Source organism: Oncorhynchus mykiss, chromosome 4 (assembly GCF_057628025.1).
Source record: "Oncorhynchus mykiss isolate SJ-2025 chromosome 4, ASM5762802v1, whole genome shotgun sequence".
NCBI classification, from domain to species: Eukaryota; Metazoa; Chordata; class Actinopteri; order Salmoniformes; family Salmonidae; genus Oncorhynchus; species Oncorhynchus mykiss.
Window position 1 is genome coordinate 40,440,521 of NC_143025.1, and position 21,320 is coordinate 40,461,840.

General features: G+C 44.9%; 1 protein-coding gene across 1 annotated transcript in view; it reads right to left on the reverse strand.

Moving 5' to 3' along the window:
• Positions 1-21,320, reverse strand: part of LOC110521804 (inactive tyrosine-protein kinase transmembrane receptor ROR1) — a 187,754-nt gene that overhangs the window by 48,987 nt on the left and 117,447 nt on the right. Inside the window, exon 2 of the mRNA XM_021599678.3 lies at positions 14,680-14,727. Coding sequence (XP_021455353.2) covers positions 14,680-14,727 — 48 coding nt within the window. The remainder of the gene's footprint in view (positions 1-14,679; positions 14,728-21,320) is intronic.

The following is a 21,320-nucleotide window of genomic DNA, read 5'->3' on the forward strand; positions in this document are numbered from 1 at the left end:
TGAACTTTGCATGAAGGCTGAAGGATTGAATAAGAGCGAAAGGTAACATCACAGTAAAAGGATTTAAGGCCACTTAAATGATTATTAGGATGACTAACCAAGCTCATGTGGCATTAAACACAAGCTGGTAAATAGCTGTTATCCCACACACCGTCTCAGTCCTCAGTATTGCCATAGCAACCACACGGTGGTCCTTGTTGTTGTTCTATTTGGCTCTTGACTGGGTGACAGACCTAACACGCTGTCACAGGGTGTGAGTGTGTGTGTGTCGGTGTGCGAGATGTGTGTGTGTGTGTGTGTGTGGGGACATTTGCCTTGGCATATACCCTTCGCACCCACCAGACACACACACACCCGTCCTCCTGCTCCTCCTCCCTCCGACTCAACACAGCAATGTGGGACTGGCGTGTGGGTGACAACCTGACAGCCTGGGGAGTCTAGCATCCCCCTCTCTCTCTACCCCTCCTCCCTCCCCCTTCTCCCACAACCTTCCTTCCCCCCTCCCAACTCTCAAATGAAATACAACTGTATTAAAGTGCAATTAAAATACTTCCAGATACTTTATGGTCATATAAACAGCCTTAACCTTCTCCAACTCCCCCTCAAGCCTCACTTATGCCTCGACATCCCACAGTATCCCACCTACTCGTCACCTCCTTGCATTCTCTGCCCTCATCTCTTCTTCCCTCCATTCCCAGATTAGTCTCTCAGACCCTGTCTGTCTGACCAAGGAGAGCAGAGGAAGAGCTTGGTTTCCATCGCCTCTCCTCCGGTCTTTAGCCTCCTCTAGACAAACACAGACTCTCTTACGACAATATACAAACCTGGTCTGAGAAACAGAGAGAGAGGAGGGGGTAGAGGATATCATTGGATTAGCCCCAGGTACAGGCTGTTCCACCACTAAGATCACGGAGTCATGCTTCCAGTAATGAATTTAGGACATGCACGAGTCACCTTGACTAAAACGCTATTCCCATACCCAGCACACACACTCAAGTAGGCACACACACAAACACATTCTTTTCTCTCTCAGTTTAACCTAACCCGCTAGCTAATTAAGTGAAGGAAGAGCAAATTTGATATTGAAATGAAATAATTGCAGTAAAGATTTTGAAGTTCGTTATGATACCAGGGTATAGAGACGGCTCTGTACTCACTGTACTGACAGCTGGAGAGGATGCTTGAGTGTTTGTGTCTGTGTCACAGGAGGTTGGTGGCACCTTAATTGGGGAGGACAGGCTCGTGGTAACGGCTGGGGCGGGATAGCTGGAATGGTATCAAATACATCAAACAGATTCCATGCGTTTGATGCCATTCCATTTACTCCGTTCCAGCCATTATTATGAGCCGTCCTACCCTCAGCAGCCTCCACTGGTGTGTGTGTGTGTGTGTGTGTGTGTGTGCAGATGTCAGAGTGTGTACGACCCAGTGGCCTGATGTTCACAGACAGAGCTGGTCTATAAAGGAAGACAGTGTTTATGAACAGGAGGGCCGTACTGACACTGACTGTCAGAAGGACATAAAACCTTGCTTATTAAGTTTCAAACCTGCGTTGGGTAGAGGGGTTGGGAGGCATGAATCACCTCTGACTTAACAAGAGGCCTGAGGGGGCCAGCAGGGGCCACTGGCCACATGGTCCTCAACTGCCGAGCTGAAACACACACGTGTGGAATGGACCAGAGTGTGTATATTTTACCATATAATTAATTACCTGTATACCTTTGACATGGAAATGACACTTCCCTACAGTGCACCATCGTGTTCGTGGGAGTCGTATCTTTCCATAGGAGGGGTCATATTCATTTGTAGGCTAAACAGTTTGGATGCTACAGACGTTTCCATGAGGAAACCGATTTTCTAGATGTCTCCTGGTCTGATAAAGACCGCTGTAGCCCTGCCACCTCCCACCGCTGATGCGGTAGGCCTTCATCGGTGGTGGGAGGTGGCTTGAGACGCACCCATGCAAAAAAAAAAAAAATGTCTAGCATAAACAGACACATTTTTCTGCGAATTTGGTATTTTTTTATGCCTCGAGCAGACAAATTAGACATATTTTTTTATGCCCAGCTCATGAAGCCTCTTGATGATGTAAAGCCTGAGGCCTTTTCTGCCTAATGGTAAGTCCGTCACAAACAGTTCATTTGGAAAGTATTCAGACCCCTTAATTTTTTCCACATTTTGCTACATTATAGCCTTCTTCTAAATTTGATAGAATACATTTTTCCCTAATACTTTTTTTTTTAAATAATGAAATTCACATCACATTTCACATTCAAACCCTTCACCTTTGGCAGTTATTACAGCCTCGAGTCTTCTTGGGTATGACACTAGAAGCTTGGCAGATCTGTATTTGTTGAGTTTCTCCCATTCTTCTCTGCAGATCCTCTCAAGCTCTGTCAGGTTGGATGGGGAGCATCGCTGCACAGCTATTTTCAGGTCTCTCCAGAGATGTCCGATCTGGTTCAAGTCCGGGCTCTGGCTGGGAGACTTGTCCCAAAGCCACTCCTGCATTATCTTGGCTGTGTGCTTAGGCTCGTTGTCCTGTTGGAAGCTAAACCTTCACCCCAGTCTGAGGTCCTGAGTGCTCTGGAGCAGGTTTTCATCAAGGATCTCCCTGTACTTTAATCTGTTAATCTTTCCCTCGATCCGGACTAGTCTCTGCCTCTGAAAAACATCCCCACAGCATGATGCTGCCGCCACCATACTTCCTCCAGAGGTGATGGTCATAGAGTTCAATCTTGGTTTCATCAGACCAGAGAATCCAGTTTCTCATGGTCTGAGAGTCCTTTAGGTGCCTTTTGGCAAACTCCAATTTTCGTTGTTTTCATTGTTTCTCTATGGATAATTGCAATATTGAGAGTAAAAAAAAAAAAAGAACAGGAAAAATACAACAGAGAAAACAAAATTCTGGAAAGTACCCAACAATTTTATGGGGCCCTTATAGTTGTTTATTAAAGGCCCAGTGCAGTCAAAAACGTGATGTCCTGTGTTTTACATATATTTCCACACTAAGAGGTTGGAATAATACTGTGAAATTATGAAACCGATGGTGAAGCCCTTTTAGTATAAGAGCTGTTTGAAAAGGCCTCTTGAAATGTCTGCCTGTGTTGGTGGGATGGAGTTTTGGCCTTCCACGGTGACAATAAAAAGTTCCAAACCTCTGCCAATAACAGCTAGTTTTCAGTTGTCCCCTCCCCACTCAGACTACTCCCAAACGTATTGCTTGAGAAATGTATCTTTGCTGAGAAGCAATTATAATTTTTGGGGCCATTTTAATTGAAAACAGAGTAAGGTACTTAATTGTTACTCAGAAATCATATGATAATGACCTTTAACCATTATTTCCCCAGGTATATTGACAGAAACCACAGCTTTGATTCAGAGCGGTTGGGTTAAATGTGGAAGACACATTTCGGTTGAATGCATTCAGTTATGCAACTAACTAGGTACCCCCTTTCCCTAATTTCTTGTACACCAATGACCCGGGGAAGAGTTGCAGGGTAGAGGAGAAGAGAAGAATGTGCCTATATGGCTGCGTTTACAAAGGCAATCAGATATACCAATCAGACACCAATCAGATCAGTTCTTTTGCCCATGAGTGGGAAAAATATCAGAATTAGGCACCTGTGTAAACGCAGACTCAGGGTTCTGTGCAGGCCAGTCAAGTCCTTCCCCAACGATCTCGGCAAGCAATTTCTGTATGGACTTCGCTTTGTGCACAGGGGCATTGTCATGCTGAAACAGGAAAGGCCTTCCCCAAACTGTTGCCACAAAGTTGGAATCACAGAATCATCAAGAATGTATGTTGTAGCGTTAAGATTTCCCTTCACCAGAACTAAGGGACCTAGCCCGAACCATGAAAAACAGCCTCAGACCATTGTTCCTCCCCCACCAAACTTTACAGTGGGGCACTATGCATTGGGGCAGGTAGCGTTCTCCTGGCATCCACCAAACCCACATTTGTCCTTCGGACTGTCAGATGGGAAGCGTGATACATCATCACAGAGAACGCGTTTCCACCGCTCCAAAGTCCAATGGTGGCGAGCTTTACACCACTCCAGCTGATGCTTGGCATTGTGCATGGTGATCTTAGGCTTGTCTGCGGCTGTTCCAGAGGCAGTTTGGAACTCGGTAGTGAGTGTTGCAACCGAGGACAAACTATTTTTACATGCTACACACTTCAGCACTCAACGGGCTTATTCTGTGAGCTTGTGTGTCATACCACTTCGCGGCTGAACCGTTGTTGCTCCTAGATGTTTCCACTTCACAATAACAGCACTTACAGTTGACTGCGGCAGCTCTATCAGGGCAGAAATTTGACAAACTGACTTGTTGGAAAGGTGGCATCCTTTCAACGTTGCCACGTTGAAAGTCGCTGAGCTCTTCAGTAAGGCCATTCTACTACCAATGTTTGTCTATGGAGATTGCATGGCGGTGTGCTCGATTTTATACACCTGTCAGCAACGGGTGTGGCTGACTTAGCCGAATCCACTAATTTGAAGGGGTGTCCACATACTTTTGGTGGTGTAGTGTATGCTTTATAGCTCAAAATAATCTATGTACAAAATAGTGAACAAATACTAAAACAATCCCCTTTTTATGATAGCAGCATATATCTGAAGGTATTTCGATCATTTCTCCATGTATGGTTTTACTGCCTAAGAAGATTGCAATGCTCTGTAATGGCTAGCTCAGGTCATTCATTCCCTGTCGCATTCTGAGAGGAGAGCCCACTGTTGAAAATCACAAACAGGCAGTGTGTCTGACTTGATCTGGACACCAGAGGAAGAGTCTGCAGTCATTTGATCCCAACCCATTTGAACACTTCATCCTTTTCATAGTGGACTAAAGACAAAAAAAAAGTGAGACTATAGCTCTAGTTTTTCAATGGTCAATTCCATGAATTTAAGTTTCATTAATGTGACCAGCTAAAACGACATGGTTGTGGTGCTAGGCTAACATTGGCTAGTCTGGTGCAAGGTCTATGTGTCAGAGCTATGTTATGTGAAGTGGTACCTCATCCACAGAGCACTGTGTTTGCCAGTGATGTGTGACTCATATCTGGACACATCTGATAGGACAAGTTGTGTCTAAGGACACACACGCAATGCAGAGATAGCAAGGTGTGTGTGTGCGGTTGTCTGTCTGTCTGTCTGTGAACTCCTCCCTATGAGGCAAGATGTTCGGGACCACGAAAGAGTTCAGTATATCACACTGCGATTGGCTGAGGAGGTTGCGGGGGAAATTAAGTGGAGCCAGTTCAGAAAGGAAACCTGGGTGCCCCGCATCAGCTGACGCATCCCAATAGACACTAGTATCAATCACGCCTACCTTATTGGGTGGGTATTTACGCTATACGCATCTGCTCTCTCATCCTGCTGCTGTTTGCTGTAACTGCTACTATGCGCTGGCCTCTTGCTCTGCATCGACGCTACCTTGTTTGGCTGCTCCGGGGATCAACCGCGTACCTGCTCTACTGTTGTCTGTCAATAGGGGATACAATCTAGCTAGCCAAGTAGAATTAGCCTTGGGAGTAGCCTATCATTAAGCTAGCTACTCGTTTGTTCCCAAAACCAGCTTTCGGGCAGATTCGGCGTGCTCCGTGAACATATAGCCAGCCCATCATGAGGAATCATCCCCGGACATACAAGAAGGAGGTAGCCTTTGCTAGGCTAGCATACAGGTCATGCGTTGGTATACAGGAGTGAGTGGCAATGTTCTCTAACCATGAGCAGGTGTTATCACGATGCGTCGATAGTGTTTCAGTCTATCTGCACACGTTTATCGTTGAGTGCCGCATCGATATCGATAGGTCATTTTCCCTGAGCGTCGCGCTATCAGTGATGGGCTATATTTTAAAGGTCATACCAATCACATTAGTAGTGTCTTGCGCTGGCAGTCAGACCTTAAATATTGTACATAATCATTATGACTATGGTTATTATTCTTGGAACTCTATTCCTTTACATTCAACTTAATTTGCATACGGGTCTGGATTATTGCGTTGTACAGCTACACCCCTGCTGGTTTCTGCGCCGAGCAATCAGAGTATCTGCATTCATAAGTGCACATTTGTTGCATAAATCACACCATTAGCATACATTGATGGTATAATTTCAGTCAACGTAGTTACAGTTGAAGTCGGAAGTTTACATTCACTTAGGTTAGGGTCATTAAAACTCGTTTTTCAAAGAATCCACAAATGTCTTGTTAACAAACTAATGTTTTGGCAAGTGGGTTAGGACATCGACTTTGTGCATGACACCAGTCATTTTTCCAACAATTGTTTACAGATAGATTATTTCACTTATAATTCACAATTCCAGTTTACATACAGTAAGTTGACTGTGCCTTTAAACAGCTTGGAAAATTCCAGAAAATGATGTCATGGCTTTAGAAGCTTCTGATAGGCTAATTGACATCATTTGAGTCAATCGGAGGTGTACCTGTGGACGTATTTCAAGGCCTGCCTTCAAACTCAGTGCCTCTTTGCTTGACATCATGAGAAAATCAAAATAAATCAGCCAAAACCTCTGGTTCATCCTTGGGAGCAATTTCCAAATGCCTGAAGGCACCACGTTCATCTGTACAAACAATAATACCGAAGTATAAACACCATGGGCCCACGCAGCCGTCATACCGCTCATAAAGGAGACGCGTTCTGTCTCTTAGAGATGAACGTACTCTGGTGCGAAAAGTGCAAATCAATCCCAGAACAACAGCAAAGGATCCTGTGAAGATGCTGGAGGAAACAGGTACAAAGGTATCTATATCCACAGAAAAATTAGTCTTCTATCTGTCACTCCCTGACCTTAGAGAGACGTTTTATTTCTCTATTTGGTTAGGTCAGGGTGTGATGTGGGGTGGGCATTCTATGTTTTGTTTTCTATATTAATTTATTTCGATGTTTTGGCCGGGTATGGTTCTCGATCAGGGACAGCTGTCTATTGTTGTCTCTGATTGGGAATCATACTTAGGTAGCCATTTTCCCTCCTTTCAGTGTGGGTAGTTGACTTTGTTAGAGGCATTCATAGCCCTGTTAAGCTTGACGGTCGTTTTGTATTGTTTATTGTTTTTGTTGGCGACATTTCTAATAAAGAGGAATATGTACGCTCACCACGCTGCACCTTGGTCCGCTTCTTACGACGCCCGTGACAGAACTACCCACCACAAAAGGACTAAGCAGCGTGGTAAAAAGGAGGACTGGACATGGGATGACATCCTGGACGGCAAAGGATCCTGGACATGGGGAGGAGATCCTGGCAGGAACGGATCGCCTTCCATGGGAACAGGTGAAAGCAGCCAGGAAGGCAGCGGCAGCTGGTAAAGGGGCCCATCGTTATGAGGGAACACGGCTAGCAAAGAAGCCCGAGAGGCAGCCCCCAAAACGTTTTTTAGGGAGGCACACGGGGAGATTGGCGGAGCCGGGTTCTAGACCTGAGCCAACTCCCCGTGCTTACCGTGGGGAGAAGTGTGGTACTGGTCAGGCACCAGGCACGTCTCCAGTGCGCGTTCACAGCCCGGTGCGCTACATCCCAGCTCCCCGCATCTGCTGGGCTAGGGTGAGCATCCAGCCAGGAAGGATGGTGCTGGCTCAGCGCGCCTGGTTTTCAGTGCGTCCCCTCGGCCCAGGATATCCTGCGCCGGCTCTGCGCACTGTGTCTCCGGTACGTCTGCACAGCCCAGTGCGTCCTGTTCCAGCGCCCCGCATTTGCAGCGTGAAGATAACCGTACGGGTTGTGCAGACTCTACGCTCGAGACCTCCAGTGCGTTAAACAATTTAACAAGTTAAACAATTTAAATGCTACCAAATACTAATTGAGTGTATGTAAACTTCTGACCCACCTGGAATGTGATGAAAGAAATAAAAGCTGAAATCATTCTCTCTACTATTATTCTGACATGTCACATTCTTAAATAAAGTGGTGATCCTAACTGACCTAAGTCAGGGAATTTGTACTAGCATTAAATGTCAGGAATTGTGAAAAACTGAGTTTAAATGTATTTGGCTGAGGTGTATGTAAAATTCTGCCTTCAACTGTATATTTACTTAATTCTTATTTGCAGCAGTAGATTTAGGCTATTTATTAGCATTTGTAGTCATGTGTCATGCATTTTACACATTCATCTTGTGTTCAAGTAGTATAATTGTAGTGGTTGGTCTTACTCTATACTATTGTAGCGAGCACTTCAATCTAGCCATGTATTAGTACTGGTATTAATTCATTTTCTGTGCATTTTGTTTTTTTCATGTCTTTCATACTACACTGAACAAAAATAAAAATGCAACATGACATGATTTCAACAATGTTACTGAGCTAGAGTTCATATAAGGAAATCAGTCAATTGAAATAAATTCATTAGGCCCTAATCTATGGATTTCACATGACTGGGAAGGGGTGCAGCATGGGTGGCCCACTCGGCAGCTAGACCCAGCCAATCAGAATTAGTTTTTTCCACTAAAGGGCTTTATTTACAGACAGAAATACTCCCCAGTTTCAAACTGTCCAGGTGGCTGGTCTCAGACGATCCCACAGGTAAAGAAGCCGGATGTAGAGGTCGTGGCCTGTGATGGTTACACGTGGTCTGCGGCTGTGAGGCCGTTGGACATTCTGCCAAATTCTGTAGAATGACGTTGGAGGCGGCTTATGGTAGAGAAATAACATGAAATTCTCTGGCAACAGTTTTGGTCGACATTCCTGCAGTCCGCATGCCAACTGCACGCTCCCTCAAAATTTGAGACAGGTGGCATTGTGTTGTGTGACAAAACTGCACATTTTAGAGTGGCCTTTTATTGCCCCCAGCACAAGGTGCACCTGTGTAATGATCATGCTGTTTAATCAGCCTCTTGATATGCTACACCTGTCAGGTGGATGGATTATCTTGACAAAGGATAATTTTTTACATTTATTTTATTGAACCTTATTAACTAGCCAAACAATGGACGACACTGGGCCAATTGTGCGCCACCCTATGGGACTCCCAATCACATCCGGATGTGATGCAGCCTGGATTCGAACCGCGAACTACAGTGATCTCTTGCACTGAGATGCTATGCCTTCGACCGCTGTACCACTTGGGAGACTTAGAGGGCAACACTAGCTATTCTTTCCACAGCATCTGCTGGAGCATTGCAGTATGATGGCACACCATTTTTAGGACAGTAGTAAGCAAGTTTGTGTGTTATCATGCATGCTTGTACATAGTGCGTGTGCAGGCATCTTATACCCTGAAGCAACTTCTACTGGTCCTAATGTGTGGGTTCTACAAGAACTGTACAGCAGTCAAATAGCAGGATCTCTTGTGCTACTTGAATGGGGTTCAGTCTGTCATCGCCTAAACATTACTGGGTCTTTTCAGTATATTCACAGTACAGCCTCATTTTAAATTGATACTTCTGCAAAACCCTCCCCTTTCTTCCTCAGATTTTAAGTTATCACCCTGGACCTTAGTGGGGAAGCTGACGCGTATAGCTGCACGGTGACTAATCGAGTCTTGCTATAGTTTCAGCCGTGTTGAATGGGTTGTTGATGCTACCATCATCTAGCATGTGCCGGGCTTGCTAAACACCCACATGACGATCAGTGCCGGCGATCAAGCGTTCATTGCCTCTTATGGGAAGGTTTGTTAGAGCTGATTCAGACTCTCTTTATATGCGGGCTTATCTTGTAATCTACGGGGTCTATGTCTATGTCTCTCGTTATCAATGACGAGATACTGGGTTTTCGGCTTCTCTCTCTGTCCCTGCATCCACACTGAAGATCATAGGGCGTGGTCTTCTACTTCCTATGCACGCTATATTAGATTAAACGCCAAGGAGATTTTGGATGCCAAAATGACTTGTATAGTTCACTATGTCGGCGTTCAGCCCACAGTCAATAGCTTTGCTTCAGTTGTCTTCGTAATAAAGTTCAGTGCATATCAGTACAGGTGGTTGGCTGGGTGCTTAGGTTGCTTATAGTAGATATTTCATGTAAAGCCATAGATGATTAGGCTGTTGATATAGTTCAGTGATGGCAGCCGGAGGTGCTTCTTTAGGGCGGCTGGGTTCACACTGCTTTGTGGCAGATAGGAAGATGGTCATGTGTGCCAAGATGAAGCTCACCTTGCCTCCCGCGAGGGTACCCGGCGGAACATCTCTAGGGATAGGAGTTATACGTCGCTCAGTATGCACGCACGGTTAACGTTCTGTTTAGGACATGATAGGATGACTTTAGGTGGTCATTCGATAATATTTCAACAGTGCTTCTGTCGTAGCTGCACGTAGTCGTCTGGCGTGAGGTTCTGCTGTTTTGGGGGATTGGTATAGCTCGCTTTGCTCAGACAGCGAGTTACCCTGAGGGAGCAGAGCCGATATCGCCAAGACTTGCATTATCCATTGCTGAATAAATTGTTAAAGATATTTCTACGTGGTGTTTTCGTTTATTTTGAAATGATGTGGAACCAGTTCAGAAATTGGAGGCTTGTATCATTCATGCCTAATTTATTGGTTGGGTTTTTAAGCTATATTAGGTCTGCTTTCTCATCCTGCTATCGTTTGCTGCTACTGGTACTGTGCACTGGCTTCTTGCTCCCACCACCCACCTGCCTCCACTTGTTATGGTTCTGTGTTCCTGCCTGGGGGATTGGTATAGTTTACCGCACTCACTGCCCCTAGACTATATTTTACATGGATCTTTTGCTCAGACAGTGAGTTACCCTGAAGGAGCAGAGCCGATATCGCCAAGACTTGTATTATTCATTGCTGAATAAATGGTTAAATATTTATACGATGGACTTTCCTTCTGAGATGACTTTTGGAACAGCCTGCTTGCACACTCCACTGACTGCCATAATGATAGATAATAGAAATGGGAGAGAAAGGAGGAGAGATATGTCCTGCCAATGTTAATACAACAAACCCATTCTTCCCCTAATTGTCTTGTGTGGAGTGTTGTAGTGATTGGCAACCCAATCCCTCCGAAACCAAAACTCAGCCGGGCTCATGACATTTCTTTAACATCACCAGATTACTAAATTGTTCCCATCATCGCCCCTCTCTTTATTACAGTGACTTTGTTTGGACCTGTGTCTGAGAGGGGAAAAACACACACACACACACACACACACACACACACACACACACACACACACACACACACACAGTGTGTCACATGTCAAACCCACCCAAATCACCCTACTTCAGCAGCATTCTACCTCTACTGTAAGTGAGTCACTGGTTAAAGTGGCAATATGAAACTTTTGGGGCGACCTGGCAAAAATTCACAGAAATATGAGTTATAGATCTGTCATTCTAATCGAAAGCAAGTCTAAGAAGCGGTAGATCTGTTCTATGCGCGCTATTTCTATGCTTCCCGTTCTTAAGTTTTGTTTTTGCATCTTTTACTGTGGGTTTTGTACACCAGCTTCAAACGTTATGGGAAATATATTTCACAGCAGCTTAGATGGTACAATGATTCTCTACACTACACTAGATTGTTATGTCACATAAACTGAAATTAGGCGAACTATTCGAGATTTAGCAATCAGGAAATGGCGGATCGATTTCTGCGTAATGCTACTCTCAATACAGACATAATACTGCCATAGAGTAGACCGTCTGCTGGCCTGGACCGCACAGCAGGAGACAGGCTAGAAACCTGAGCTTGAGCACAGCTAACATAGGTCATCATCCTTCCCATGTTATCTGGCTCTACACTGCAGCCCGCTCTGGCAGAGGTGAAACTCTAAATCCATATTAGACCTTTTCAAAGCAAAATAACTACCAGGAGTGTATGTGTGTGTGTGCCTGCTTGTGTGTGTGTGAAAGCTAGATGGAAACTTATACTATCAAGACGTGCCAAACACATTACAAGCACAGTAAGTGTATAATCACTTTGTATTCTCACTCGGATGTTCCATAATTTAACAGTGTAGGTGATGCAAAGCTGTTACAACATCATCTATGTATCTTCTTAACCACAATGGTGGCGCACTGTACAGTCTACTGCCAGCCAACTGCCTCATTACAAGGTGTGGAAAACCCAATGATGTACAGTACATAAACATACAGTATATATGTCTATGGGAAAACCCCAGGAAAAAGAGAATCCAGTTTCAAGAGCTGTGAAATATCACCAGCTCTGTCATCAAAGTCAGACGGCTACAATAATGAGTCTCCTTCAGGAAGTACCTGTGACTCGCTCCGTTGAGACACAGTCATCAGAATCAGAGACTGCTTTGCGAGCGGTGATTGGAATATGTTCAGAGAATCTGCAGATAACACTGATGAGCTAACCAACTCTGTCACCGGCTTCATGAGGAAATGCATCGGCAACGTTGTCCCCACAATGAAGGTTCGCTGCTTCCCTAATCAAAAGCCCTGGATTAACACTGAAGTTGGCGCTAAGGTAAATGACATAGCTAAGCTAAATGACAGCTCCTCGGAATAAGAACAAGGAGCTGATCGTGGACTACAGGAAACAGGGTGGCAGTATCCCATCCACATCGAGGCAGCAGTAGTGTGGGTCAAGAGCTTCAAGTTCCTTGGTGTCCAAATCCCTAAGGATTTAAAATGGTCCACATGCGCACAGTTGTGACGAGGGCGCGACAGCGCCTCTGCCCCATCAGAAGGAAGGCCCGGAAAATCGTTAAAGACTCCAGCCACCCAATCCATAGACTGGTCTCTCTGCTTCCTCATAGGAACCAGTACCGAGGCATCAAGTCTGACACCAACAGGCTCCTGAACAGCTTGGATCCCCAAGCTATAAGACTGCTAAATACTGAATACTGAACAAAAATATAAACGCGACATGCAACAATTTTAAAGATTTTACTGAGTTACAGTTCAAAGAAGGAAATCAGTCTATTGAAATAGCTTCATTAGGCCCTAATCTATAGATTTCACATGACTAGGAATACAGATATGCATCTGTTGGTCACAGATACCTTAAAAATAAAAAGGTAGGGGCGTGGATCACAAAACCAGTCAGTATCTGGTGTGACCACCATTTGCCTCATGCTGCGTGACACATCTTCTTCGCATAGAGTTGATCAGGCTGTTGATTGTGGCCTGTGAAATGTTGTCCCACTCTGCTTCAATGGCTGCGCGAAGTTGCTGGATATTGGTGGGAACTGGAACCCGCTGTTGTATACTTTGATCCAGAGCATCCTAAACATGCTTGATGCGTGACATGTCTGGTGAGTATGCAGGCCATGGAAGAACTGGGACATTTTCAGCTTCCAGGAATTGTGTACAGATCCTTGCGGCATTGGGCCGTGCATTATCATGCGGAAACATGAGGTGATGGAGGCAGATGAATGGCACAATGGGCCTCAGGATCTCGTCACGGTATCTCTGTGCATTCAAATTACCATTGATAAAATGCAATTGTGTTTGTTGTCCGTAGCTTATGCCTGCCCTTACCATGACCCCACTTCCGCCATTCGGCACTCTATTCACAACGTTGACATCAGCAAATTGTTCGCCCACACAACACCATACACATGGTCTGCGGTTGTGAGGCCGGTTGAACGTACTGCCTGCCAAATTATCTAAAACAACTTTGGGAAGCGAGTTATGGTAGAGAAATGAATATTCTCTGACAACAGCTCTGGTGGACATTCCTGCAGTCAGCATGCCAACTGCACTCTCCCTCATAACTTGAGGCATCTGTGGCGTTGTGTTGTGTGTCAAAACTGCACATTGTAGAGTGGCCTTTTATTGTCTCCAGCACAAGGTGCACCTGTGTAATGATCATGCTGTTTAATCAGCTCATGCCACACCTGCACGGTGGATGGATTATCTTGGCAAAGGAGAAATCCTCTCTAACAGGGATGGAAACAAATTTGTGCACAACATTTGAGAGAAATAAGAACATTTCTGGGATCTTTTATTTCAGCTCATGAAACACTTTAAATGTTGCGTTTATATATTTCACACACACACACACATTTATACAGACTACCTCTATCACTCCAGTATCCCTCCACATTGTAAATATGGTATTGGAACTGACCCTGTATATAGCTTACATACTTTCTCGTGTTCTTCTTATTTTTATTTCTTGTGTGTTTTTGTTTTACCGTATGTTATTTTTAGTACTAAATTATATTGTTTACTACATTGGTGGGTTTAGAACCTGCAAGAAAGACATTTCACTGACAATAAAACATGAAACTTTTTTGCAAATGGAGTATGCAGATTGACTCGGCTGCTGTCATAGGACCTGAATGGTGTCTGATCAACGAATTCAGACACAACACTGGCCAATCAGCATGCTTCCATCAGATAACAAAGCCCCATGTTAGCAAGCTAGCCACAGCCTTGTAATGTACCCTACGTAAAGTGTAGCGCTGCTGCTATACAAACAGCACAGGATACCTTCTGCCTTGGCTTTGAATAAGATCTTAGCCACTGTGTGGAAGGCATAGCCAGGTGGAACAGCTGATACACACGAACAACACAGGACCAGTGACGTGAATTGTGGTCCGAAGTGCATCGAGTAAACCACACTGACGCACCTGGACAAAAATCGGCATCACAGTTAACAAGCCCACACATTGGTTCCTCTTTGTCCCATCCGTGTCTCTACATGTAAGTTACAACTGTGTCATTCTAACTGGCTTGTTTTTATCTTCGTTTGTTTGCTTGTGTACACCACTGTGTGTGTGTGTGTGTGTGTGTGAGCGATCTCTCACCTGAGCTGTTCCAAGTGGAAGCGTCCATCACACTAGGGTCTTCAAACCCTGTAGAGAGAGAGGAGGAGATCATATGGTTAGTGGGTTGCTTCTGCAGTACTACTGCGATCAGCATACCCAGCCGTCACCTGCGTCTCAAGACATGGCGATGGCTGGTTCTGAGGCTCTGCTGTGACCCAAAATGAAGTGGCATCGGGGGTATGATGGTATCATTCAACACTTCAGACACCCCCACCCTGATGCTTCTTGGGCGAGTTATACAAGAGATGAACCCGGTTGAAACAGTTCATCCCTGGGTGATAATAATAATGTTATTCCTGAAGACCAGATGCCGGTAGTATCAGACAGGGGACATCAGAGTCATGCCCCAGTAGGCTACGGTATTATTAATACCTGACGACAGACAGCTCTCCTCTCTGTGTCCGCATCCCAAATGGGTACCCTTTACCCCTATGGGACCCTTTTTCAAAAGTAGTGCACTATTTAGGGAACAGGGTGCCATTTGGGACGCAGCCGGTGTGTCATAACCAGATATTAGGCTGCAGGCAGAGTGAACTATTCACATCCACTGTTCACAGGCCAAGAGGTGATATCTGTCCAATGTAATATCTCTGCACTGTACAATAAACAGTGAGTTTACAGCAGGAGGCAGGAGCTGTGGGGTGGGAGATATTCTCTCTCTCTCTCTTACACACAGACACACACACATTACCATCCTTTCTCCAGACTTCCACTTCTTTCCTCTCACTGCACCCCTATCTTTCAGACACTCTTTCTCTACACCCTCTCATGTTTCTCTTTCTTTTTATTTCACCTTTATTTAACCAGTCTAGTTGAGAACAAGTTCTGGCCAAGATAAAGCGTAGCAATTCGACACATACAACAACACAGAGTTACACATGGAATAAACAAAACAGTCAATAATACAGTAGAACAAAAGAAAACAAAAAGTCTATATACAGTGAGTGCAAATGAGGTAAGATAAGGGAGTTAAGGCAATAAATAGGCCATGGTGGTGAAGTAATTACAATATAGCAATTAAACACTGGGAATGGTAGATGTACAGAAGATGAATGTGCAAGTAGAGATGCTGGGGTGCAAAGCAGCAAGAAATAAATAAATACAGTATGGGGATGAGGTAGGTAGATGGTCTGTTTACAGATGGGCTATGTACAGATGCAATGATCTGATCTGTGAGCTGCTCTGACAGCTGGTGCTTAAAGATAGTGAGGGAGATATGAGTCTCCAGCTTCAGAGATTTTTTTCTCTCTCGCTCTGTGTGTCTCTCTGTTATGTAGTGAGTTCCCACAGCCATGTTGGAGTGAGGGTGTTTAATGGGACAGACTCTCACAGCCTCTCTGCAGGTTACTGTGCTTGTTTAATTTGACGGAAGGACATACATACATACATACACACACACACACACACACACACACACACACACACACACACACGGGCCTTCTCTGTCACAGCCTCAGACTGTACTGTAAGTAACCTAACTGGAGCCACACCTGCTCACCAGAACCTTTCAAAACAGACTCAAAGTGTACTCACGCACTTCACTATCCTATCCATAATATATCAATATACTATACACTATCCTCCAGTAGCAAAATATGATAATCAAAATCAAATACAACATTAGCAACGTCTCATTTGTATACATTTCATGAGTCAAATAACACATTTATGCAGGGGTGTAACTTTCAAGCTGGGGATGGAGGGGTTAATTGCATTTTTGTCCCGCCCCCAGTTTTTCTTTAGTTGACTGATGTAGCTGGCAAGGTAACTGCTGTTTAACTTAACAGAAAAAAAATGAAACTAGTGTTTATTCTCAGTGCTGAGCTAGTATTGTAACTGACATGTACAGTAATGTTAGCTAATGTTTCATCTCTTCACGACTGAGGTAAATGTATAAGCTACGCTAGCTAGTAGTAGCTACCAGCTCAGCTCTAGCCTCTAGATATCTGTCAGATAGCGATATGAGGTGGCTAGTATTACTGTCCAACAGCTGTTGTTTGTATGGAAATGTTTTGTAGTCTTTGTTTTGTCCCATTTCAGAAGTTGTTGCCAGTTGATGTGCCGTTAGAGAGAGAGCTGTTAGCTATTATTTTTGCCTCAATCAAACTAGACCTGATTCAAGCAATGAAACCATCGGCCAAACGATTGAAGATTGATATTCTGACAATTTTTCAGTGCAATTTGAGTTTTATTAGTCAGTATGGCAATGTAACATTATGAATCTATCAGTTTCCCTAGCTATTTTCCTACTTTTCACAGTGACACAGTAATAAACAGCTCTAACGTTGCAGGTTTCACTGTCATGGTGCACAGTAGAGGTCTGCACAGGACCAATTTCTTCATCCTGCTCCCGCCCCGCACCCACTGGCTTTCTGTCTGACTCCCACCTGCTACCGCAAGAACTGGTCCCAAACCCAGTCCAGCAATGTTATTTTAGGTGTATGCTCACTTGCCAGCCATGGTCCCAGCAAAAAATAACTTCATAAATAGGTTCAATTACCAGAGATTCTCACATGGCCCTTACATTGTATTACGGGGATAAATCAGCCAGTATGCTTGATGTAGTTTGAAGAGCGCAGAGTTGGAGAAACTTGCACGTTCTCTTGAGCTATTTTTATAGCCTACCTTTTAGGCGTGGGAAGATTTTCAGATGGAGAAATATGGGTGACCAATATTTAGGCAACGTCGTAAACTATAGTCTAATCATAGGCCTATTTAGGAAGTACATTTACTTTCAAATATAAGTGTCTCGTGCTTTTCTACATAGGCTATAGCCTACTCTATTTAACTGAGACCACATGCACACCTGATCTCACAGGTATGGCTACTGAACTGGAAACAGCAAGAATTATGACAGTGACACTTGCTACGTTTTGCATAGTCCTATAGGATATAGCCTAGTTTTTAGGAGGACGATTTGCAGGCAGAGACAAATAAATGGGTAATCGATACTTATTGAAAATGAAAAGGCACAACGCTCGCTCACCCTAGTAGCCTAACCCTGCCCATATTTGAATATGTTATGGTTTTGTGAGGGCTGGCTGAATTCTGGCAAAGAGTATGCTCTTTTATCTCAGCATGTCTACAGATTATCCTCTCCCTGCTTTTGTTTGTTTGGAAATGTTGATATCTGGGGCTCTTGAGTGGCGAAGAGGTCTAAGGCACTCTGAAGAAATCTGAAGAAACTGTGTAACCAAGCGTTTAAAATGGCTAAGTAACGTATTGCCATTAATTGGAAGGTTGGTTATCCTCCCACAATGTCAAGTTATGTATCACTAGATTTGATTTATTACCAGATTAAGGGTATACTGGGTAACTTTAATAAGGCCTGGATCCCTTATATGGAATACAGTACGACTAAAGGAGTCTGTATTGAAACATGCCCATGCCCACAATACCCATTTAGGAAATCCCTAGCTGCTGGGCTGCTCAGTCCTGGCCCTGGGGGTCTGACGTCCTGTGGGTTGTCACTCTGACCTTGGCCTAGCACACCCGAAACAAATAATGACTTGATGACTGTGGGCATTTTTGCTTACTTTTTTGTTCTAAATAGAAACTGCACATTGGATTGTGTAAAAATGCAGAAAATGAGCTTTAGATAGCTCCAAAAAATTCTGGGGGAGGACACCCAGACCCCCCTCCAGGTTATATCCCACCCCCCCCCACTTCTAAAACCAAAGTGGCGCCCTTGCATTTATAACATTTTAGCAACAGCAGCTGTACCAGCTGGGTTCAGAGCAGAGGGACATGGCAGTGAGAGTGGAGTGGCAGAGTCAGTAGAGGACCTATGAGAGCCGTGGCGGGACTGACTGGGAGGTGTTAATTGGGTGATAATCTGCAGTTGAACGCGTGGCATGTTGGGAGGAATTAACGAGCCCAGTGCAGCTCAGCGTATTAGGAAATTAGCCTGGGCTAAAGAGGCTGCATGGTGTAGGCCTGCTGCACCTGTTAGTGTGGCAGGCAGATGAGATGAGGCTATACTGCTATATACCATGGCTATAAACCAGAGGAGGTTGATGGCTGGGGCTATTGGAGGAAGGGGTCATTGTAATGGATGAAATAGAATAAATGGAATGGTATCAAACGGTATCAATGAGACCGTCCTCGTATAGCTCCTCCCACCAGCCTTCCTCTACTATAAACCCTGTTACATTAACATGACTGTAAACACCACAGCATTTTAAATCAGGTATATATTTGGCAGTCACAAGTGTGAGTGGCGGTTGATGATACTGCTGTGTGTGCTCGATCTGGAAGGGAGTTGTAGTTTTACCCTAACTAATAAAACTACAAACATAGTCCCCTGAGTTATAACAGACAGGTTTTTGTGATTTAATCATAGTAAGACAAATCCAGAAGGAGGAAAGGTGAGAGTGGAGGGAGGAGAGGAGAGGAAAAATGAACAGGGCAGAAGGGAAAGAGAGGCTTCACGGCCCGTTGGCTCTCCTAACACAGTGGAGCCAGCGAAGCGAAGCCAGGTGAGGACCCTACAGAGGAAGTGGATGTGGAGAGAGGGAGAACCGAGAGCGGGGGTTAGGTAAGTGTACTATAGAAGGGCCTGTAAAGGGGGCCTGTTTAATGAAAAGCCAAACTATCCTGTCCGGTCGGTCCAGGGGAATATCAAACCAGATGCCAGGCCCTGTTATCCCTCCTCCGTTTAGAGCACATCTGCAAGCTACCCCAACCCAACCCCTGTCATTACACAATCAAGGAATATCTGGTAAAGTGGAGATTTGCTAATGAAGTCCTACAATTAGGGCCTGGATAGAGCCGGTCACAGTGGCTGATCCTGGACCAGCAAAGATGAAACGGAACAAAAATTCAGGTCGGAAAACGAAGGAAACAGCTGACTCTGGTTCAGTGGTTCTGCTGTTACTACAGGTGTGGCATTGGGGAGCTACGTACACATACGACGCACGCATGAACATGTGACGCACACACTCAAGCATGTATACAAACACACACACCCACGCGCTGCTGGAATCAGATTGATTCATTTAGGTACGCTGAAATCTCCAGTGGAATACTTGATTGTTGGAAAAGTTAATAGAGGTGTTTTCCTTGTGTTCTAAGTGTGGAAAAATAAACCATTTGTAAATACCTTAGTCACTGAACACGATCAAACAAACTGCATTCGTAGCACAATTAGCTTTGGATGACGTGAGAGATACAGTATGTTAGCTTAGCTCTCCTCTTGGATTCTGCAACAGTGGGTCTCTCTCTCCTCAAACAGGCTACCAACTCGCATCGGAGCGTCTGATCAGGCAGATCTCTGGCACTATATTCCGTGAGCAACGTGTCTGATCCCTCCAGCTGTGTTTGGATAATGATCATAAAATCGCAGAGTGACGTGAGCTTATTCTATAAAAATACTTTCTTCCGATTTTACGCAGCTCAACTGTCAAAGCGCCACATGTGGTGTTTTAAAAAGTAGGGCAGAGGAGACCCAAACTCTGGCCAGACAGAGAGTCAGCCAAGATGGGAATAGAGGAGTAAAATCATATAAAATAATGTGGATATGGATTGGCGGCTAATATGATCGTATGATTTTGGGTCTCATGTGCTTCACGCGGTGTGTATGTGTGGTTGATGGATCAGCTCTCCTACATTACCATTAAGGGATCCCTAGCTTCTCCTCCCCTGTATTTGCTGAAGAATGTAACTATTCAATTGCGGGGTATCGTATAATACCCAGGAAGAATAACAAACCAACATCTTAACTGGCCATCAGTTTTTCGCATTAGAAGTGGGGGAGGTTATGCAACGTCGATCCGGGATATTTCATAGTTCCTCTCTCCAGATTCTCTCTCCCCGTGTCCTAGTGGAATGCTGGCATGGAGGTGAAAGTTGAAACACTTCTCTGGGAAACCCAGTCGTCGTTAAAGAAGAGCGGGTGCGGGATGGGCCACTGTGCATGTCCAGACACTGCAGCCATGTAGCCTACAGCTCCTCAAACCGCCTTAATTCATTATTAGAGAATTAAGACTGCTCATGAAGAAGGGATGACGAGAGTAGAGGGGGAAAACACATCTCTGCGTTGTGAGGTGGGCTCTGGTCTCACTCTGCTCTGAGCAGGTTTGTGTTGGCCGCCGCTCTGCTCCACTGTCACTGTCACTGATGTGAATAACGGTTACACTGGACAGACCAGGCCCGAGCATCACAGGAACCATCTGCCTGGGAGACACACGGCCACAGAAGGAGCGGAAGAAAGAGAGGAGGAAGAAAGAGGAGAGGAGGAAAGATGTGGGGCTCTCGCCCTTGTGATGGAACGTGACAAGGTGGAGGATGAGATGAGGATGGAGGGGCTGGGTAAGGACTGAGTAGTGTGTGTGTGTGTGTGTGTGTGTGTGTGTGTGTGTGTGTATGTGAGAAGGTGTGTGTTGAGTGGTACTAGCTGCAGTGTAGTACTTGTCTGGTCAACTCAAGCTTTGCAGAATGAAAGGGGAACAGCCCAGGGACACAAGTGTTCACCTGAACACACCACAGCCAGCGGAACACAGGAACTAACCCCCCCCCCCCGCACCCATGCCATCACAGGAAGCACAGGGGTGACTCAATAACACTGGAGAGGGAGAGAGATGTATAGGTCAGTGAACGAGGTAAGGAGGAGAGTCACAGAA